General features: G+C 40.5%; 2 protein-coding genes across 25 annotated transcripts in view; both read right to left on the reverse strand.

Annotated features, from left to right (window-relative positions):
* The window catches only part of ADGRG7 (adhesion G protein-coupled receptor G7), a 58,440-nt gene extending 44,218 nt beyond the window's left edge, over positions 1–14,222 (reverse strand). The window contains exon 1 of the mRNA XM_070582882.1: positions 13,886–14,222. Coding sequence (XP_070438983.1) covers positions 13,886–14,000 — 115 coding nt within the window. The 5' untranslated portion in view covers positions 14,001–14,222. The remainder of the gene's footprint in view (positions 1–13,885) is intronic.
* Positions 14,223–23,315: 9,093 nt separating this feature from the next.
* Positions 23,316–23,828, reverse strand: part of TMEM45A (transmembrane protein 45A) — a 77,469-nt gene continuing 76,956 nt past the window's right edge. For all 24 annotated transcript variants that reach the window (XR_011528984.1, XR_011528991.1, XR_011528986.1 and 21 more), the window contains one exon: positions 23,316–23,814. Coding sequence is in view for 15 of the 24 variants with exons in the window: in XM_008517491.2 (XP_008515713.1) it covers positions 23,715–23,814 (100 nt within the window). In the remaining 9 variants the exon portion in view is untranslated. The remainder of the gene's footprint in view (positions 23,815–23,828) is intronic.

Below are 23,828 nucleotides of genomic sequence, written 5' to 3' on the forward strand. Positions count from 1 at the left end.
TGCTGAGGATGTGGAACAACTGGAACTCTAGCAAATTGCTACTGGGAATTTCAAATGGTACAACCATTTTGGAAAGCTGTTTTGCAGTCTCTTACAAAGCTAAAGATACACCTACCTTTGACACAGAAATTCCACTCCTAGACACATATGCAAAATAAGTGGAAATACGGTCCGCAAAGAGACTTGTACAAGAATGTTTCCAGCACCTGCAGTGGATGCTATTGTATGCCACCTGGATCCTCCCCTTTAGGACTGAAGCACTCATTCCTCCAGCTTTTGGGAATGTTGACGCTTAGCTGAGTCCTTTTCTAGAAAATGTCCTCAACTAAAGTGAGTCAGCTCATCCAAGATCCTTGTGACACATGCCATGCCTGGTCAGTGCCAGGGAATAAAGTCTCATCTCCCAGCCTCAATACCCCCAAGAGTGTATTTTCCAAAGACAGTTGCACTCTGTATCCCATCTCATTTGCCCTTCTTATAATGATGATGAACCTTTTCCACTGACAGGTGGGCTTTATGTTCCCTCTCCTCACATCAAGTGGGCTTTTGTATCTGCCTCAACTAACAGAGTGGGAGAATTGATGTTGTGTGACTTCCAGGCTAGACAATCATAAAACGTGGTTTGGCTTCCACCCAGCTCTCCCTCACTCAGGATATGCATGCACCTTGGGAGACTCATGCCTACAGGCGACATTGAAGAAACCTGGCTGCTCAGAAGCCTCCATGCTGGAGATATCAAGGGGAGAAACTACACAGAGATACAGAGAGAAGCCTGAACAGCTTCAGCTGTTCCAACTTTTTGAGTCTTCCAGCCAAGGCCCCACACATGAGTGAAGAAGGCTTTAAGATGACCCCAGCTTCAGCCACCAGCTGAGGGCAACTTCATGAAAGATCCTAATCCAGAACTACCCAGGAATGCTGCTTCTAAATTCTGGACCCAGGAAAACCATGAAAGATAATAAAGGGTCATGGTTCTTTTAAGCCGCTAATTTTTGGGGTGATTAATTCTACAGCAATAGAACTAACACAGAGAGCAATTCTGAAGGGCAGTCCCAGCTTCAGCTGTGCTGCAGTTCAATCTGTCCTTCTACCCAAGCCTGCCTCCATCACTCCCCAACAAGTAGTGATCTCATGAACACCTGTTGAAATTGTATTCAGACAAATCTTCAACTTAGAATTCGTTTTCTGGGGAAAACAATCCTGGCAGTATTATCCATGGTAGCCAAAAAAAAAAAGGAAACCACCGAAACAGTCCATCAACAAGAGACTGAATAAACAAATCATGGTATATTCACACAATGAAATATTGATTGTTTAGCAATAAACAGGACAACATAGATTAATCTCAAAAACATTATGTTAACAAAAGTGTTCAAACATAAAAGAGTAAACATGGTATGATTCTTTTCATATGAAGTGCAAAGATAGCAAAACTAATCTTTGGTGATAAAATCAGCACAGTGGTGGCTCGAGGACTGGGGAGATTGGCAAGAAACATCCACAGTTACTGCAAACAGGGAGCACAGCCTAACTCCTAGACAGACAAGCACAAAACCTCCCACTAAGGCCTGTATTTCAAGTCGTTTTACCTAGTAGATCATGTCTCACTTTCAATAAGAAATTGCAAGGCAGGCCAAAAGGCAAAAACACAGCCTGAAGAGACAAGCCAAGCATCAGAACCAGACTTGCATATGGCAGAGGTGTGGGAATTATCAGATCAGGAATTTAAACTAAGTATGATTAATATACTCAGCATGCAAGTATATGCATGCAAGAACGAGTAATATAAGCAGAGAGATGGAAACTCTACAAAAGAATCAAAAGAAACACTAGAAATCAAAAGCACTGTAACAGAAATGAAGAATGCCTTTGCTGGGTTCATCAGTAGACTGGACAGAGCCAGGAAATGTCAGTAGGAATCTCACAAACTAAAAAGTAAACAGAAAAAAAGGAATGAAAAATGTAATAGCATATCCAAGAACTGTGAGACAAAAGCATAAGATACCCATAATAGGAATACTGGAAGGAGAGGAAAGGGAAAAAGTAACAGAAAAATTATTTGAAGTTTGAATGTCTGAGACTATTCCAAAATAAATGACAGACACCAAATCACAGATCCAGGAATCTCAAGACCACCAACCAGGATAAAAGTAAAAACAAAACAAAACAAAACAAATGTATGTAAAATGTAAAAAACAAAACAAACAAACACTACACTTAGTCATATCCTACTCAAACTGCAGAAAATCAGACAAAAAGAAAATTTCAAAAGAAGCCAGAAGAGGAAAAAAATCTTACCTATAGAGAAACAAGTGTAAGAATTACACTGGAATTCTCCTCAGAAAGCACACAAGCAGTAAGAGTGGAGTGAAATTTTTAAAGTGTTGAAAGAAAAAACCACCAACAAAGAATTCTATAGCTAAGGAATTATCCTTTAAAAGTAAAGGAGAGCTAAAGGCATACTCAGACAAACAAAAATGGGGGGAGTTCATCACCAGTAGACCTGCCTTGCATGAAATATTAGAAGTTCTTCAGAGAGAAGGAAATGATGTGGGTCAGAAACTTGCATCTACATATGAAGGAAGAGTATCAGAGAAGGAACAAATGAAGGTAAAAACAAACCTGTTAGTTTTTTATTCTTAGTTGATCTCACAGATAACAGTTTGTTCAAAATAATACAGCAACAATGTGTGAGATGATTATAGTTTACCGATAAATGAATGAATGACAAAGAACGTTATAAAAGAAGAGAAGAAGGAATTGGGAATACTCTGTTATAAGGGACTGGTACCACCCATGAGGCCATATATTACTATTACAAAGTGGACTTAGACTAGTTGTAAATGTACATTGCAAACTCTAGAGCAACCACTAAAATGTTTATTTAAGTATACATGATATGCTAGGAGAGGAGAGAAAATGGATCATATAAAATGCTCATAAAAACGCGAGAAGGCAGAAAAAGACAATGGCAGTGGAAGAAACAAAGAAAGGAACAACAAAGATGATTACAAATATGGTAGATATTAATCCAATATATCAACAATCACTTTAAGTGCAATGGTCTAAATATACCAGTTATAAGACAGAGACCATAAGAATGGATGAAAAACAAGACCCAACTATATGTTGTCTATAAGAAAACCCACTTTAAATAAAAAGCCACAGATAGATTAAAAGTAAAGTGATGGAGAAAGATACACCATGCTAACACTAATCCAGGGGAAACTGGAGAAGCTATATTAATTTCAGACAAAGCAGACTTCGGAGCAAGGAAGATTATCAGGGATAAAGAGGGACATTATATAATGATTAAGGAATCAATACTCCCAGAAGAACTAACAATCCTTAATATGTGTGTGACTAAAAGTAGAGTGTCAAAGTAAGTGAGGGAAAAACTGATAGAACTGCAAGAAAAATATCCAAATCTGACACTATAGTTGGAGACTTAAACACGCCTTTATTAGTTATTGACAGATCCAGCACATAGAAAATTAGCAAGAATATAGTTGAGCTGAACAGCACCATCCATCAATGAGATCTAATTGACTTATCGTTTACTTCAGCCAATAATGTCAGAATACAAAGTCTTCTCCAGCTCGCATGGAGTATTCACCAGGATAAACTACATTTTGGGCCATAAAATACACCTTAACAAATGTAAAAAGATAGAAATCATACAAAGTATCCTGTCAAACAAAAATGGAATTAAACTAGAAATTAATAGCAGAAAATGGCTGGAAAATCCCAAAATATTTGGAGATTAAACAATACACTTCTAAATGACATGTAGGTTAAAGAAGTCTCAAGATAAATTTTTAAATATTTTGAACTAAATGAAAATGAAAGTGAGATGCAGCTAACGCAGTGCTCAGAGGGAAATTTATAGCATTGAATGTGCGTATTAGAAAAGAAGAAGGATTTAAGATTAATTATCTAAGTTTCCACCCTAGGAAACTAGAAAGAAGATCAAGTTAAGTCTAAAGGAAGAAGAAGAAAACAAATAAGAAATTAGGGCAGAAATCAATGAGGTTGAAAAAAGAAAATTAATAGAGAAAATCAACGAAAACAAAAGCTCGTTATTTGAAAAGACAATTAAAATTAATAAATCTATAGCCAGTTCAACCATGAAAAATGAGAGAAGGCACAAATTACTAATATCAGATGTGAAAGAAGGGTCATCACTACTGATCCCATGAACATTAGAAGAACAGTAAAAGAATATTATGAATAGTTCTATGCCCACAAGTTTGATAATCTAGGTGAAATGGACCAACTCCTTGAAGGACACAATCTACGAACTCACACAAAGGAAAATAGATCATCTGAATAGGCTTATATTGACAATGTTCTATGACTACAGCGCAGCACAATTAGAAGACAATGCATAAAATAATCAAGAAAATTCTTTACACATTGAAAAAAATTGTTTAAAATAGTTCAAAGAAAAAATCAAATGAAAATTACAAAATATTTAAAACCTCAGTGGAAGCACTCTGTGTCACAACTTGTGGACACAGCTGAAAATATAGTTAGAAGGACATTTGTAGCTCTAGGTGTACATTAAAAAGCCAGACAGACTGAAAATTAGTAATCTAAGCATTCTAACTTCAGAAGTTAAAAAAGGAAAGAGAACATTCTAAGGAAGTATGTTTGGCAGTAATGAAAATAAGAACAAATTAATAGAACGGAAATCAAAGAAACAGGAGCAGAGATCAACAAAACCAAAAGCTAGTTTTTTGGAAGGATAAATTTAAATAGATAAATTTCAGACAAGATTTGTCAAGACAAAGAGGCATAATTAACCAATATGTAAAAAATACACAATAATATACAAATATACAATGTATACAAATATACAACAACAAAAAACAATTTAAGCGAAATCCTGATCTCTGTGAGGCCCAGGGGACATGCTACGCAGAGCCCACTCTCCCTGTCTGGGCCATGCTCCCGTATCTGGGTCCTCAGAACTCCCCACTCCAACTCCTGGACTGAGCATTCCTCTCCTGGGGTCATCTTTTCCCCAGCCATTCTCTCCAGGGTCAGCCACACTGCGTGCACTTGCATGACCCCAGGGAGGAGCTGTTCATAGCGTGGTGTGGAGAGAGCTTGGAGGTATGGGCTGGGTGTTCTCCATGAGTGCAAGGTCCTCTGGGACCAAGAAGGGGGACAGGGAGAGAAGGGGCAGCTGCAGGCTGGGGGCTGCCTGCCACATTCTGATGTGGAACTCCGAGGAATCCATGGCTTCTAGATTCAAAACCAGACTTCCAGGTCCTAATGAAGGTATATGTATCAACGCATTAGAATAGAGCATACACACTGTATTTAGCAGCTCGTTAGCTTAATTTCTAAGTTTTACATTTACTTTTATATAAATAGTATATAGGTCTTCATTGTACTTTGCCCCGGACTCTGCATATGGTCACATTGCTGGTGAAAATACAAATTAGTACGAGCCCTATGGGGCAAGCTGGCAACAACTGTCAAAATCACAAATGTACACTCCTTGGCTCAGGAATTCTACTTCTGGGAATTTATTCTACAGATGAATTTGCACAATTGCAAAATAAAATACGTACAATGTAGTTTTGAAGCAACAATTGAAAACAACACAAGTGTCCATTGATAAGGGGTTAGTTAAATAAGTTAGGGTATATCCATACAAGAGAATATAATGCAGCTCTAAAGAAGATGTGGACATTCTCCACGAACTGCTGTGGAAAAATTTTCAACGTTCATCGTTAAGTGCAAGAGCAACCTACAGAAATGGATCTATTCAAGGTATAATTCAAGGTATAATTATATGCACTAAGAGGGAGAAAATGAGACAAATTCGTATTTGCTTGTACTTGCAGAAAGAAAGATTAGAAAAAATGAATAGAAATTACTGTGTGTGTATATTTGGGGATGGGGGCAAGATTATATACCTTTGTATGTTATTTTTATTTTTCAATTTGGTGAATGTACTACCTATTAAAAATATAAAATAAAATAGTGATTTCCAAAAAATAACTAATAAACAAAATCATAAGCAAATATCATGGAAAAGCTTATCCTAGTCAATGTAAAAACTTTGGTCAAGTGACAATTTTCTAAGAAAATATAATAGACCAAAGTTTACCCCAAAAGGAAGGGAAAAAATCTAAATAGAATGTAACCGTTAAAATAGTTGAATCAGCAGTAAAAAAAAAAAAAAAAAAAAACTGCATGCAAATGCTATGTACTGATTACCTTAGCTGTAACAATGGCATAAACTATGACGGAAGAGAACCTCCAGGTTGGGAGGGAAAGGAATGTCGACTAAAGGGAGTACAAGGGGTTTCAGGTGTTTCCGTAAAGTTTGATTACTTATTTTTAAAAAGTCTGAAGCAAATTTGAGAGAAACTTACTATCCTTTCAAACTGGATTTGGGGTAGTTGAGGATGTTTTGTTATTCTCCGTACTTTGTGTATTTGGAATGTTTTATAAAAAAGATTTGCATATTCCCTTGGCTCACAGAGAAGTTCTTCACACAACAATTATAATTAAATCTCTCTTGCTAGATCTTAAGCTCTTTGAGATCAGGATCCATACTTTATTTTTTAAACCAATAGACTCTATTTTTGGAGCAGTTTTAGGTTTATAGAAAAATTAAGCAGGCACTACAGAGTTCCCTGTTACTCCCTCTCTCATCGCCTCTCCCCCTCCAGTTTCCCTTATTAGTATCATGCGCTAGTGTGTTGTTTTTGTTACAATGGATGAACCAATATTGATACATTATTATTCATTAAAATCCATAGTTTACCTTATGGTTCACTCTTTGTGTTGTATGGTTCTATTGAGTTTGACAAAGGCATTGTAGGGGAGGAGAACATTTCCTCTCCCCAAATGTGGGTTCGTCTGGCCGGAGAACGAATTAAATTCACATGAGACAGAATAGCAAGAGAAAATTAAACAAAGCTTTATGAGGAACCATGGCCCGGGGCCTTTCTTCCCGAAGGAAGAAAGGGCACCGAAGAAGTGGGGTGCACATAGTGGTTATATACCCCCAAACGGGGTGTTTCACATGTGGTTGAAATGTCCCTCCCACGATAGTCACAAGATTGCCCCGTCAGCACAGGGCTTGATGGACACAGCAGGTAGTGGTCGGCTATCTCGGTGGGCGTAGCAGGAGGCAAGTCGATTGTCTGGAGCTGGGCGGTCACGGGTGAGCTCAGCAATCAGTTCCTAGCCTAAGGAAAGATGCTTAATCCTTAAGAAATGCCAATGTTGGGAGGGGGAGGGAAGTCAGTTACAGGAAGTTACCAGACTAGCACAATAAAATGCAGATTTAAGTCCTTGCCTTTGGTATTGATTAAGAGTTTTTAGAGAGAAGGTCATCTCCTTGCTTTCTTCCTGGTACAGAGAGGGAGGCAGCTTTTACAGATAGAGATTTACCTTACAAATGTAAATGTGTCCTAAGGAAGAGCAAGTTCCATTCCTCAGAGCCTCCTTCCCTGTCCCAGTTTATCAAAAGTAATCAGCCTCAAATAATCCTGATGCCAAAGAGACATATCTTGGGGTGGCCAACCTCAGGTCCCCACAGCATAATGACACATACCCACCATTACAGTATCATGGAGAATAGTTCACTGCCCTGAAAATCACCTGTGCTTCACCCAACAAGTGTTTGCTGACTGTTCCTCTGCCATTTGCATTTTTGGCTGAGAATATCAAGTCCAAGCTGAGCTATCCACTCCTGTGTCATAAACACATTTTAACATCTTGTGTTCCCCAGTTCGAGACCCGATCCTCTGAAATACCTAATTTACCCAAAAAATCTAGCAAAAGTAGTATTGGTTCTTTAAACCTCTATATTTTAAGTCAGACCCAGAAAGATTAAGTGGGCTGTTTATATCATATAACTAGTGTTTTAGAATTATGGACTCATAAAAGTGACATTAGCTATTTTTTGCCCAACCTCCTCATTCTAGATAAAAAGTACATTCTACATGCAGAGTCACTTGTTCCAGAGCAGTAATTAGTCGGTCGCTGAGTGGGCACTAGAACCCAAATATCCTAGTTTCTTTTTTTTTTTTTTTTAATAATGCAGTGTGTTTTGTTGTTTTTTAAAGATTGGCACCTGAGCTGACATCTGCTGCCAATTTTCTTTTTTTCTTCTTCTTCCTCTTTTCCCCAAAGCCCCCCAGTACATAGTTGTATATTCTTGGTTGCAGGTCCCTCTGGTTGCGCTACGTGGGACACTGCCTCAGCATGGCCTGACAAGCGGTGCCCTGTCCGCGCCCAGGATCCAAACGGGCAAAACACCAGGGTGCCGAAGTGGAGCACGCGAACTTAACCATGCGGCCACTCCCACTTCATGCTGCTTGAGAAAGTAGCATAAAATATTGGAAATTCCAAATGGAGAACACGAGTTGAATTTCTTCTCCTAAACTAGACAAAATTAGAATCTATTTTGAAAAGTCTAGTTTGATTAAGTAGGGAGAATAAAAATATCTTTCCTTAGTCAAAGAAATTCTATCAGGATATTCTAGTGTCTGGCTCGGGGTTAAAATCCTGGCATCTGTCATTGACCTCGATCAGGAATTTGAAATATTTGGGTGAGGATAAAGTTTGCTCTTAAATGAGAAGACAGTGTTTATGAAAGTTTATTCTACTGTGGAAAAAAAAAACCCTAAAAAATTCAAATAAATAAAATACATACAGTTTAGTCTCTACTTAAGGTAAACGTTGTTCAGTATTAACTACCTGGTTACATGTTTCAGTAAACTGGTTATATATCTTAATAAAAATTTTCCCAATGGTGTGATAAACGTTGGAAGATATGGCAGTTCATAGGACTGTTTCTGTTTCTGTTTTGAGCTAGTCAATTGAACTTAATGATTAAACCTCTTGTAAACCTTCAGTTTGATAAGTTGAGTTTCAATCCAAAGGTCCAATGTAGGTCAATGAATCTATTCAAGGTATGATTCAGGGAGTGGAGAAAACTCTGCACTACATTACCGAAAACTCTATAAATTAAAGAACAGTAGCTCACATTTAGTGAGTGCTTACGGTGTACTAGACATCATCTTAAACCTGTACACATATTAACACATGTAGTCCTCAGGACAGCCCTGTGAGGTAGAGTTTATTATTACTCCCATAACAGGAAAACCGACGCACAGAAATGTTGAGTGATCTGCTCAATTTCACCGGCTTAGTACCTGTCAGTGTTGGGATTGGAACCAGGCAGTCTGGCCCCAGAGCTTTTGTTAATTTCCTACTCATGTACGTTTCTCCCCCCAACTCTCATATACACATTCTCAACCACCATATTCTAAAATGGATGTTCTTCAATAACATGTGTTATCAAAGGCCCACAGCGGTGATTGTGCTCGGAGTGTCAAGTAGAAATATCTAATACCCGGAAATCAAAGAAAAATCCACTGAGCCAAAATTCTAGCCTCTTAATTTAAGAAAATGACTTTCAAAATGAGATCAGCAATTTAAACCTGATGAATTCTCATGTTAAAATAATTCGTGCTTCTCAACCAATTACATAACAAAATTTATTCCTCAGGAAAAAACCCGTTCCCTTCCAGAGGAATTATGTTCTTCATTTCCACAGTGGTTGTGTGAGGATGCAAGAAGGGAGACTGGCAAAGGGGCAGAAGAGAAGTTTACGACAGTGAGCTCAAGACTAAATAACACTACAGCTGCCTGAAACCCAGCTTCCTCCACCCAGAAAACACTTCTCTGGATCTTTTTTTAAACCCCAAAATGCAACTTTTCCTCAAACAGTCATATGAGTTTGATTTATTGTCAAGTTGCCTCTTGAGGGAGTGCTGTAATTGAGTAAATGAAAGCCAAAATCAATTATTTTCTGAGAAACAATAAACTCACCTTGTGCAAGAATTATCAATACTGTGAAGTCTGACTTGGGGCTTGGGAACATTTCAACTTACTACAGTCTCGTTAGCGTGAGGCATAAGCGAGTCTTCTGATCAGGAATGAAGGTTAGAGCATCTGGAAAGGGATAGAAAGGCAATCATGGTGGCAGAGAGCAGGAAGTCCTACCATCCAGAAGAGGCATGGGGTATGGTTGAATAAGGCATAGTCATCATTGCTACTATGTATGAGGTTAAGAGATTCTCCCATTGGTAAGAGTTAAGAAAACATACCCTACTATTATGATTATGGATATCTGCCTACGTTTACATCAGGCCCCGCTCAAGTTGAAAAATGTCAAGTGAAAGATATCCAATAAAGCTTACATTTTCATTTTGCTTTCATCATCCAGTGTGATGGGACTGAGAAGCTATGCTGCTGCTTCTCTTACAAGCACAAATCCAACAGAGATGGAACACCTTATGTGTGTCCATTCTGAAAATACGTCAGATAAGGTACATATTATTCTATGAAGAATGCCCAATGTGAAAAGGCTAGAGGTCTGACAAATCTTAGATTTTCTCCAACATAAAAGCATCCTACAAGATCACTGATCATGTCGTTAAATGGGAGAGGCCACACACAGTTGGAGAGATCTTAAGTAAGCAATGTCCTGGAATCATCAGTGTGTTGCATGGCTTGGAGCAGAGGAAGAAAACTAAGATGGTGTCTGTCTTAACCGATGTAAATGAATCCATAAATGCATTTATTTTAATATTTTGAGGCAAATCATAAGGAATTTGTAGCTACGTTTTTCACTTCTGAATACAACTCTTTGACAACTCTTAGCCCAGTTTCTGATTTTCACAAGATTCTTGCATTTACTCCTCAACTCTGTACTGGCAATTATATTCCAAGTACTGTTTTAGGTGCAGGGGATACAGATTAATAAGTCAGGTCTCTGACTTATTCTAAGAGCCTTCACTCTAGAAATGGGGAGACGGTCAACCAGCAAACATATAATTAAGAAACTATCAAGTGTTAAAAGCCATGAAAAAAAACATGTGACAGAGAGTGAATGGGATGATAACCTTAGACTAGGCGGATAGGAAAGGCTTCTTTGAGGGGTTGACATTTAACCTAAGACCCAAATCATCAAAGAAGGAGAGAGCCATGTGAAACTCAGGAAGAAGAGTGTTCCAAGCAAACTGACATCATCGTAGAAGAACTTAGAGTCTTGAACTTCTTTTAGAAATTGCAAAAGTCAATAATAGTTTTGAAAAATTTCTTTACCAAGCAAAACTTCAAATACATAGTACATCTTATTCCTGGGAGAATAGATGGAGAAAGTGTTACACTCGGCAGTACATCTTGTTGTGATGCTTTGAGGAAAAAAGTACATTATTATTTAATGTTTTCATCAGTAGCATATAAAAATGCCAAAGACTATGCCAGCAATCCTGAAAGAAATCTTGTCTCCTCCTGTGAAATGCTGTCAACTTCATCAGGACCAGAGCCTTGAACCGGGAACAAGGCTTGAACATACGTGAACTTGAACAAGAGGTCTTAGTAAGAAATAGGAGTAGAATAAGAATTTTCCTATACGACACAGAAAATTACTGGCATTCTTGAAGCCATGCATTGAAGCACCTGTTTGATATTTAAACCAATAATTCATGTAAAAAAATAAAAAGGTAAACTCCCACTTAGAGGGGAGAATAGGGGGAGTGAAGAGCACAGACACTGAAGTCAGAATGATCTGGATCCAAATCCAGACCCAACACTTTCTAGCTACATAAGCTTGAGAACGTTCTCTGAGACTCCAGTTTCCCATCTGTGACCTGGATGTAATAATAACTGGCTCAAAGAGGTTGTCAGGATTAAGGTACGTGAAGTTTTCAGCATAGTATCTAAAATACAGTAAAAAAGTTTAATTGTAGGTTTTATGGTAATGAAACACATAAATAGGACACATATAACCACATTAATGTTCAGTCTATATCCCAACAACAGCAACTTCTCATTGAAATTTACTCAGAGTAGAATTTGGATTTTCTTTTCTATTTTTTCACAAAGAGGTCATTACTTTTTCATGAAAAATAAAAGCAAGAAAGATCATTTCTATACTCTGTCTACATTGACAAAATAAATTTTGAATACAATAAAATTAATTTACCCAGAATTGTGTGAGTGTATGTTTATGTATATTTTTTCTGAGTAAGACATTCACAGTTTTCATCAGCTTCTTAGAGATATCCAGGACACTCCCATTAAAAAATAAAGTTTAAAACAACTCATCTCTATACTCAAATAAAGGGACCAAAGAAAGACCATTCAATAATTACATGAGATGGGGTGAGATGGATGGGAAGAGGTACAGTAGAGTGGAGTGGAATGAACCAAACTTTCCCAACTAAAACACAATAGTAACAGCAAACAGCATCAATCTTTCCATCTTTTTCTTTAAATGATAGCAATAACCCACTTGTTTTCCATTGGGTTTACCCAGAAACTGAGGGATGCCCCTTCCATAAAGAGCCAATGGAAAGATTGTGCTAAGCGCAAGAGAAGCTCTTTTCTGAGGAGCTGGTGCGCTTCTGCTGTTAGACGTGGGATCTGTGTTACCGTTATACTCCCTTTTGGGTCTCAGTCCTCAGGAAGACCGGGGATCTGTGCTGCATTTATTTTAGAAACACCACCCCACAGCCTTTGACTTTCATGTGCTTTCTATGCTCGACTCAGTCTTCCTCCTCATACTTTTGTAATTCGGTCCTTGTTTTAATGTTTCCGTTGTATCTGTGTCCTTTATAAGTCACCACAAACTTCCCTTTAAAAGTAGATGTCATGGAAGGAAGAGAGGAAAGACTTCAAGTACACCTTTCAAATAAGACCTTATAAAGCCAGCAGCCTTAATAGGCTAAAATCCATAGTTCTTAATTTTTTAAATCTTAACTAAACTATTTTACAAACCTTAAACAAAAACAAGTTTAAATTTTATTGGTTTTGCTCTGGTAAATTTTCTCATGCTAGTTCTCTGCATATTATTAATACAGTAATCTCTGAATATGTTCTTCGGGAGGAAAAAGCAGATGTGTCCTCAGCCCCCATTGCCTCAGCAGACAATGTATGTGACTCTTTCGTGGCTCTCTGCAGCCGTGCACTGTGCTCCTGCTGTCTCCCCACCCTGTGTGCTCCACAGTGAGCATCTCCGAGGACACACCGCCTCTCCTCCTGCCTCTCTTGACTGGCATTATTTACCTTCATTGGCTCAATTTCATTGGACTCCCCTCCATTTTATAGAAAAGGGCGTGCTCAGCACACCCGGCTCTGAATCCCTTTGTGCAGAGCCTCCACAGCCCCGGGAGCCGGCGTGAGGTTAGGGAGAGTTCCTGTCGGGAGTTTCCGGGGCTTTCCTTTCACATCATTGTTTGACACACCATTGCCGCACCTCACCACCCTTTCCCAGGGTCAGGTTTACACACAGTAGGTGGCTAACAAATACACATTGAATAAGCAGGAAAATTGCTTCCTAAATGATCTCAATTTTTGAGTAGTTTTCTACCTACCTGGAGAATGGGAACTTTGAGCGCAAATCGTAAGATCATTTTATTTATGTTCCTAATAAGAACATTCCTAAACTTCCTTCCCGAAATGAAATCACATTCTGTGCATGTTTGATTATGTGTGTGTGTTCCTAACTATTTACCTTTCTTGGTTTTAGCTAAACAACCCAAACGTGTTATTAATGATTTTCCTTATTACTCTGCTCTCCGTTCAGTCAGGAGTTAAAAGAGCATGAAGAACCAAGTCACCATGTCCTTCATCACCCTGCCCACACACACACACACCTTCCTGTGTATACAACCATGTGCTAGCCATCAGTCGGCCCTTGTCTTTTATATTTCATAAATGGCAGTGTGGTGGGCAAGCTCAGCCTACATCTGGTCGTCTCTGGTACTGCTGTGTCAGGCGGGAGGGACAGAGGCTCAGTGCCTCCTCTCGCTCTGCGTTAAACCTAGCAGGATGAAATTACCTCTGTGGATCCTGACTGCGATCCTCCAGATGCCCAGTCCCAAAACGATGGCGGTCAGCAGCCCACACACAATGGCCACCAGCACCTTGAGGTCACACACGCGGCAGAAAGCCATGGGGAAGCCAAACCACAGATCCACTCCTCGGTGAGAAACAACTAGCTTCTCTTCTTCAGCCAAGGAGTTTAATCAGAAACTGTTTTAAAAAATAAAAATAATTCCTCCTTTCAGTGATTATCAGGCAGTTGTCCTCATTTTTTAGGATATTTGAGGCTAATCAGGCAGGATGCAGGTCGAATTACCTAATAAAAGGTATGTACTCTGCTCGCAGTTGCCTCATCCTTCACTGAATGAGAATGTGAGAAAACTGATTGGAGTTATGGGAAAAGGAAGATAACACAAGGCAATAAAGAAGAAGGGGCAGGACTAGCCAACGGGGTCAAAGTGTAACTGTCGAGACCAGCAAGAAAGTGGGGAAGGGAAAAGAAAGGAAGGCACCAAAGAGGAAACCAGGAAGGCAGTGGACCTTGTGGTCACCTAGGGCTCAGCTTCCTATGCTTTGTTGGGGGCTTTCGCCAAGTTGGACCAGCAGGCGCTCAGGCCACAGACTCCCTCATGGGGAACCAGAGTGGGTCGTCAAGGAGAGGTTGGACAGTGATGCCCGCAGATGACTCCAGCACTGGCAGTTCTTTAAGGAGCCCACGTTTCGACAGCTGCAGTTGGCTAGTGGGCGCTACTGGCCCAGTTAAAGGTTGAAAGCACTGAAGGCCAGCACAGCAACCATCTGTCAGGGGCTGAATTGTGTCCTCTAAAAATTCATATGTTGAAGTCCTAACCTCTGGTACCTCGAATGTGACTTTATTTGGAGATGGGGTCATTACAGGGGTAATCAAGTTAAAATGAAGTCCTTAGAGTGAGTCTTCATCCAATATAAGGAGTGTTCTCCTCAGAACAGGAAATTTAGACGAGGACATGTGTAGAGGAAAGATGATGGGAAGAAACGCACGGCGAAGGCGGCAGTACAAGCCAAGGAGAAAGGCCTGGAACAGACCCCTCCCTCACAGCCCTCAGAAGGAACCAGTGCTGCCAACACCTTGATTCTGGTCTTCCAGCCCCCAGAGCTGTGAGACAATAAGTTTCTGTTGTGTCAGCCTCTCAGTTGGCATAGTTTGCTACAGCAGCTCTGGGAAACGAAGCCACAATCTGAGTCACTATGAGCTGGTGTCTCTGCAGCTGTAGCTCTGACTGTCTCCTGCCCAGGAACCCACATGCTTCTTCCCCATCCCTTCTCTGTCCTCAACTGAATGAATGAATGAACAGATGAATATTCACCTCCTCAATCAGAGTTCTGTTCCTGGTGGATTAGGAAAGGTTTTATAAAAGAGGACGCATGTAAGCTGACTTTTTCAACCCCTAAACAACTATAGATTTTCCCCTATTCTCTATAATACTCTTTTTATCAAAATAGATCTTTAGGGGACATGAACACTCTAACGTTTACCCAGCCCGGGGGATTTAGAAAAAATATTGATGTACCCCCAAAATGGAAGAATTTAGAGGTAATGCTGCACAAGCTCAAAATAAGTAAATGTGAATCCATTATCTCCTTTACTATGAATAGATTTAAAAATATCTGTTTCTGATATGTCTGCATGTATATGCACAGCAAATGTCTAAAAGGAGACATAAAAAAATTCCTCTTGGGAATCTGAGGAATCTAATGAGAAACTCATTTTTCCTTTTACCCCTCTTTTATGATTTCACATTTACCTTATGCATTTATTAATCTGAGCCAGGTGTTCCAGAAGAACCTCAAGGGGTGACTGCTTCATGGAGGGAAAACCATCATTTTATGAAAAGTAACTCACTTCACACTAATAGGAGTTTTTTTCTAGAAAACTAAAATACGTGTCCATGGAAGATGCTGGATTCTAATTAACGTAACCCTGAGTTAACCTCCCTGTGCTCCAGAAGATGAAAGAAAAGAAACCCTCAAATTCTTCTTTTTTAATCTTAAATTTACTTCTGCATCTTGCTCCAGAGAACTTCAGTTCCTCTCTTCATCTCTTCTGACTTTTTCCTTTTATTTTTCTTTTCCCATTTTCTCCTCTTTTATTTCTTCCTCTTACATCCCTCGAATCTGAGCTGACAATCATAGGTGTATGGCCAAGATTGAAAGAAGAGAGAAATGGTCAACCATGGTTAGGGTGAGAGGCATAGCATAGGAATTCATTTGATTTTCTTCTTTTCCTTTTAGAAAGCCTGATTCAGGTGAAAAGCAAACCCAGAAATTATAGTAACTAAACAAGAGCTTCAGCCTAGAAACACTAGTCCCATGTAAACACTAGTTCTTTTGAAAATAGTAGTATGAAATCATAAGCTTTTCTGAGGCAATATGAGTTGACATTTTCAATGTCCAACATAAAATAGCTCTATTATTTGTGTCTTAACAAGCTAATACTCTAGATCCTAAATCTCTCCTTTTAGTATGATTACTTTACGGAAATCGTTGGTGCAAATATAAGTTATCAATTGTTGCATAACAGACCACTCCAAACTTAGTAACTTAAAACACAACTGTCATGTATTTGCTCATGATCATGAACTTTGGGCAGGACGCAGCAGGGACGGCTTTGCTCCATATGTTTGTTTAACCAAGTCATCTGAAAGTTTGAATAGAGTTTCAAGGATCCAAGATGGCCTTTCTTATGCGTCTGAGGTCTCGGCTGAGATGACTGGAAAGGCCAAGTTGGCTGGCCCTCTTTCTACCTCATGGTCTTTTCTCCTCCAGGGCCTCCTCTTCCTCCTTGAAGCCTTCCCAACAGAATAGCCCTGCCTTCTTCACACAGAGGCTGGGTTCCAAGATAGCAACAGTGTGAGTTGCAAGACTTCTCAAGGCCTAGGATTACAACTTGCTCAGAGTCACTTTTGCCACATTCTATTGGTCAAAGAAAAATCACAAGGCCAATCCAGATTCCATGTTGGAGGTGGTTAGAAAAAAGGCATGAATTGAGGGAGGCAGAATTCACTGGGGCCCGTGATGTTTAATTTTTTGTGCCAACTAGGCTAGGCCATGGCACCCAGTTATTGGTCAAACATTATTCTAGATGTTTCTGTGAAGACTTTTTTGGGATGAGATTAATACTTAAATCTGTAGACTTTGAGTAAAGCAGATTACTCTTGTCCAAGCAGTTGAAGACCTTAATAGAAAAAGACTGACCTCCACTGAAAAAGAGGGAATTCTACCAGCAAGCTGCCTTTAGACTCGAGCTGCAGTATCAACTCTTCCCGGGCTGCCCTCCCAGGCAGCCTTCTTACGAGCCCACCCTGCAGATTTTGGACTTGCCGGTCTTCTACTATCACATGAGCCAACTCTTTGAAATCAATCTCTCTTCTCTCTCTTTCTCTATAGATATAATAGACATAGATACATATTTCCTGTTTCTGTTTGTGGAGAACCCTGACTAAATACAGAGGCCATTTTGCAACAAGCATTGTGCATTTTCCAGATAAAGCTTGTGATCTGAAACTTAATCAGAAAGCTTAATAATAGTGTCTGATACTCAAGGATTTTGTGACCTAGTTAGAGAGTAGGCATATAAAAAGTTAGAGCACACCAAAGAACAATGCAGAAGTCACTAGTTGATAAACGATTTACTCCACAAGTGTAAACTCTACCTGCCTGAGGAATGTTGGAAATGCAAAAAGACCGGTTGGGGAAACTTGCTGGCCGGGGTGAGGCCATAAAACAGCCATAAATGTATAACCAAGCCAAGTGCTCAGCAGGTTTCTCCAGGAGGAGAACACGTTGCATGTTTGGTAATAAAGCTTGGGAGAGAAAGTATCTTTGATGCTGGCATTTGCCATATTCCCTTCAGCACACCATTCTCCAGCTCAAACCACATGCCTTATTTCGAAGTCTAAAACATTAAGCTTAAGTTAACGTTAAGTAATGGAGTATTTGTTTCCTCGGACTGCTGTAACGAAGTACCATAAACCGAGTGACTCAAACAACAGAAATTTATTGTCTCACAGCCCTGGAGGCTGGATGTCTAAGATCAAGGTCTCAGGAGAGCCATGGGCTCGATGAAGATGCCAGGGAGGAATCCATCCAGCCTGTTGCTTGGCTGCTGGAGGTTTGCTGGTATCTTTGGTATTCTTTGACTCGTACACACATTACCCCGATCTGTGCCTTCATCTTCACATGGCATTCTCCCTGTGCGCGTGTCTGTGTCCAAATTTCCCCTTTTTATAAGGACACGGTCCTATTGGATTGTGGCCCACCCTACTCCAGTGTGACTTCATCTTAAGTTAACTGACAACATTTGCAAATGAAGTCATATTTTGAGGTATTGGAGGTTAGGACATCAATGTATGAATTTGGGGGGATGCAATTCAATTCATAACAATGGGTTACAGTACTAATAAGTTAAAACGTAAGATTTTTAAAAAATAACCCAAACTCTACGTCTAACAATGTTTGTGGTCTGACGGTATCAGGGGTAAGGATGTGAACCTGGTACTTTGGCTTGAATTGTGTTTCCATACTCTGCCACTAGAGGGCTGCATCATAGCTGTCGTCTTTTCATTCACCCATAATGTAGGCATATCAGCTATGAAATAAGTTTTAGACACATTTCTTGGGGGTTAGGGAGTGGGGAAGATGTCATATCCTGGGAAGAATGATATGTCCTGGCCATCCCCGTCCTGGTGAGCCCCCTCCTGGATCTTGCTATGGACTGAATGTTTGCGTCCCCTCAAAATTCATCTGTTGAAGACCTAATCTGCAGTGTGACCGTATTTTGAGGTGACACCTTTGAGAGGTAGTTGGGTCATGAGAGTGGAGCCCTCATGAGGAGATTAATGTCCTTATAAGAAGAACTGGAGAGAAATCGTCTGTTTGTCCACCATGTGAGGATGCAACAAGAAGGGAGGTGTCTGCAAACCAGGAAGCTGGCCTTCCCCTGACACTAAACTGCCGGGGCCTTGATCGGGGACTTCCCGGCCTCCAGGACTGTGAGAGGTCAATGTTTTCCATTTAAGCCACAACATGATATTCTGTTATAGCAGCCCAAACTGCCAAAGACAAGTTCTGACCCGAATCAAATCACCAGAGATATTCGAACAGAATCCAAACTCTCCCCCTCTGAACGGGACACTGGTGTCGTGAGCAGGGATGGGGGACAGATGGTCTTTAGAATCAGGCAGGTCCAGCTATGAAGGAACTGAGCATTCTCTGTGCAGTAGTGTGACCTCTGAAGCGGAGAGAGCCCGCACTTCTGGCATCAGGGGACTTATGCCCCTTGCAGGCTGGGCCTCTGACTGCAAGGTCTTGGGCAAGTCACTAACTCTCTGTCTCAGAGTCCTTCCCTAGAGACAACCTATTAGGACTTGTGTTCTCTAAATAATATCTTCCTATGGTTTGCTCTCCTCCTTCTGCTCCAATAGCACAGATTCCTTACGTGCTACAATAGAGACAAAAGAAGCATGGTTGTCTTCAGGGGAGCGTAATGTAGTGAGAAGGAAGAATTGCTGTGCAGAGACAGAGCACTGAATAGCAGGTGATCCAGTGCTCCTCTGTCTCTGCGCTGTAGGAACTGTCGAGAGAAGAAAGCAGCATCAAGCAGTAGGAAAGAAAGGCTCCGCACTGAGCCTTGGAGAAGCTTCAGAAGTTAAGCTGCGAGGAGGAGGGAAGCAGGGACGGTTACCACGATACACATACGGAAACGACGATAAATACGCTCTGGGGAACAAAGAACAGGTCAGCCTGATTGCTATGAGGGTTGTGTTGGGCAATATGAGAGCATAACTACAAATTGAATTACACTCCATTGAAGTGACGTTATTTTAGTTGAGTATAATGCTAATTAATTTAGACTTGATCTGAGAGGCAAAGGGAACCGGGGTCAGTTTCTGGAATGAGAGAGTTGGTCCATCTTAAATTGCTAACCCCCTTGATTCCTTGGGAAATCTTATCCCTGTATATTTCAGAGCCTGTGTGTATTTTGGCTTCCGACCCAAATTATTAAGTGGGGTATTATTTGGGCTCCACACCCAGCTCCTTATTGAAAACCTTTAATCCTTCCGCTAGCACATTTGAAACAGGCAGAACAGTATGAAGCCTTGAGAGGAATCAGATAAGAGGCCCTTTCTTGCCTCTATTTGAATGTTTCCCATTAGTCATAGAAATTCCTCCCACAGCCCACACATGCACAGAACAAACACGCATCATCCCTGCTTCGAGGCCTTCAAGGCTAAGAAATACTGACGTCCAATCTTAGAGGTGTTAGTTGACTTACCTTTAAAAGAGAGTGACCTGGAATTCATTAAGGTATCACCTTAATATCCATAAAAATTGGTTGGTCTTACCACATAGGAAAGATATGAGAAAAAGGTGCAGGGTTGCAGCAAGTTCAGAAGTCTTTACACATAGAAGGAAGTATTTTTAAATATCTTAAGAACTAAAGAACAATAAAATCCTGGCAAGTGACATGACAGCCAGGGTGGGGGCTGCAGACTGTCATGAGCAGGCAGAAAAGGCAGATCATTTCAACCTGACCAAAGCTCGGCAAGGCTCCTTCCCTGAGCTACCGAAGGCCGGGGGACAACCTGTGTGGAGGGTTAGACGTTGTGACTATGAATAATAGGAGGCAGTGTGTGCCATTAGAGTCACTGTGAAGAATCCTGTCCCATTCGATATCTGGGTCCAATATCTCAAAGAGATGACTAGGTGTCCACAACATGGCCTGCCGTAGGTGACTCATTTCCTTAACAGTAAGCCTGTTTTAACATGGAAAGACTTAGAATTACGTTCAGAAATGTTTAAGAAAATCAAAACCATAATGTCGATATCTTTGTGTTAAGGAATTGCGCATGTTTAGCATTTTAGGTATTTATAATTTTTAAAATAATTTTGTCTATCCAGATTGGTCTTGTAAGTCCAGTTTATACGTGTGCAGTTGAGTGACAAATTGAGGCTTGCGATTCTAAGCTGAACTCACTAAGTTTATACACGGTATTGGAACATTTAAGAAAACTTAAAATTCACCACATTTATAAGTTTAATGAATTAGATTTGTGAAAATAACCTAACTTGGGAAGATTTGAAGATTTGTCAGTCAATTGAAGTATTAAGAAGGATATTGAAAATATTTAATACAATTTAAGATGTTTACAGGGAAATCTAATTATCGAAGTATAAAATTGTGACCAAACATTAAAGTCTCCTTAAAACTGAGTGTTAAAATTTGCTAGACTTAAAAATATAATAAGAATATTCACAAATTGAACTGAAAAGTATAAGAAAGGATTAAGTTTTTTCACTTCTACTGGCTTAGTCCAGAAACCCAATTATTCTATTCTCCGCGTGTCTCTCAAAAGCAGTCTCCAAGCTCAAAGCAAAAATCTGCCTCCGTAGCCTTTAATTGAGGGGAAATTCTTTTCTATTATTTCATGCTTGTCCTCTATTCTCCCAATGTTCTCCATCTGGAATTCATATTAGTCAGAATCTAGAATTTCTGGATCTGTCCTCCATGTGTACAAACTTATACTTTTTATCTTTGGACCCCTTGTATTTGGGGAGTAATCCTCACTTCTCACTTTTTATTGTCATTGTTCCTGTAGTCCCCAGTGACTCCTGCACCACCTTATTAATCCGCTTCCAAGACACAATCAACACAGCCTTGAAGAGTGAGCCAAATAGTGATGAAATGATGAGAAGGAGAGCATCAAGATGGTCACAATGCGACCTCCCACTGCAGCAATGCGCTGGAAAGGCCGTGCGATGGGAGGCTGCAATTTCCCAAGTGAAGGAGACTGGAGGTTACAGAAATCACTGGGGAGCTGGTACCACATCAACAGCCAATGCTGACAGTGGGCTGGGTTATTGCAAGAGTTTCTTTGCTTCGGTCATGGCAAATAAGGCATGGGATACCCACAAAGGGGGTTTGGCAAAGCTCAGGAATTCAGACCCCAGGTTTTTGGAAGAGTTGAGATAAAATACAAAGAAAAGGAAGGGAGGGCACCCCCCACAACCCTTCTTTGGTGAAGGCTTCCATAAAGTTCCAATAGAGGCGTTCAAATGCGTTACTCATTCCAGGGCCTGGCGGCAGACAGCCCTGTGGACTTAGACCTGAACCAAATGTTCCTCTCCAGAGAACACACTGGGCTGCATCTCTCACGTTCTCTGTGTGCAGAGCCTGGAGAAATGTACGTTTCTGCTCTCTCATAAAGACTGCTAGACTATTGCCACTCATCAGTTTTCAAAATTCTAGCCCTCAGCTGGTTCATGCTAATTATTCCCAGAATTCCTGCTCAGGCCTAGATATCATCAATGCCGTTTCTCATGTAACTGCAGCTGACAGCTCACTCTTTTGAAATACAAACTTGCCAAAGTCTAGAAACTTGCTGGACTAGAAAAGACCACTGAGATACAGGACACAGATGGGGCAGAGTGCCATGATCACTTAAGTGCCATGACCACAGCGTGTGGGCACTTCATACTCCAGAAATGCACTAAGGTTTATTGCATTATTCAAGACCAACCTTTAGATACTCACATTGTTTCTTTTCAACCCTTACAAAAAAATGAATGTGTTTAGTTCTTTGGCCTCAAGAATCCATTCTCCCTCTTCAGTGTCACTGTGGTTCTACCAGATGGCAACAGCCTTCTGGATTTGTCAGTGCTTCTGGAACGCCTGGGAGCTCTCTGGATTTCATTGCCCGAGTCTCACCTGGAGCCGCCCACAAGGCTGCCTCTGCTCCTCCACGCTCGAGTCATCCGTCAAGGATGCCTGCAGCCCCCTTACCTTTCTGTGGCAGCACAGACTGGCCTTTCTGACTAACGTTGTACTAAATTAGCTGCCCCCGTGCTTCAGTTTTGTCTCAGAGACGCTAGATTCATAAAATGTGACAGCCAGAAAGGGCCCCGGGATTCATCCAGTTCAATTCCCTTACTTTCAAGAGAAGGACATAGTGATTGCTAATGTCCCAGAGGCTGGTTAATGGTAGAGCCAGAATTAGAAATACGATTTCTTGCCTCTTCACTGAGGGGTTACTTAGTGCACAGACTAGGTAAGGGGTCTGACTTTTTTGCCAAATAGTCCATATATGGCTTCTTCTTTTGAACCCTTCAACTATTTCAGGGGCCAGTGTGGTGGCCGTGCTATGCTGAGCCATGACTTTTTACTCTAAACGTAACATCTTCTCTTGCCTTTCCCTACGTCTCATGGCTTTGCAGCCACGCATCCTTTGATCTTCTCTGAAAGAGTGCACAACTCAGCGTGGCGTCTGGCTTACTTCCCCCAGGAGAGAACTCAGGTGCAACAGAAAGAGATGTCTCACAAAAAGGAATTTCAGTGTCACTCTACTTCTTCATGATGTGAGTGTGGGGTGCAGGTGAATAACAAAAACAAAGATTCGAGGCGTCTGAACCAAGGTTCATGCACTCATTTATTTCTCATTGCAGCAACAAGATAAACAACCGTGATTCCACGTTTAACGAGTTACAAATGGTAGCAAGCCCAGGAGCCTTGAGCATATCTATAAGACAAATAAAACCAATATTTTTCAAAGCATGGACATCAAAATTTAGAAGTCCTCAGAAGAGTCATTGTGCACCCCAAATACCATGACTGATGTGCAAAATGAATTTATCATCCAAAATATTTTCCAACCTAAAAATAAAATGTTTGAATTCAAATTCTTCAACAAAATTGGAAATACAAGCAATACACCAAGAATCATCCTCAGGCAGTTGTTCTCTAAACAAAAGGCCATGCAACAAAAACAATGCAAAAGAGAAAAAGTTCTTCCAGAAAGACCAGAGGCCCATCAAAATCGCATTTCTTCTTCTGATTCTTGTTCTCGGTCAGCGGTTTTCAGGAGTCCAACTTCTGAGGGGCAGAATCTCCGCAGTCGAGATGTAACCAACCTGCGGAGGATGAA

This window comes from Equus przewalskii, chromosome 18 (assembly GCF_037783145.1).
Source record: "Equus przewalskii isolate Varuska chromosome 18, EquPr2, whole genome shotgun sequence".
Classification (NCBI taxonomy): Eukaryota; Metazoa; Chordata; class Mammalia; order Perissodactyla; family Equidae; genus Equus; species Equus przewalskii.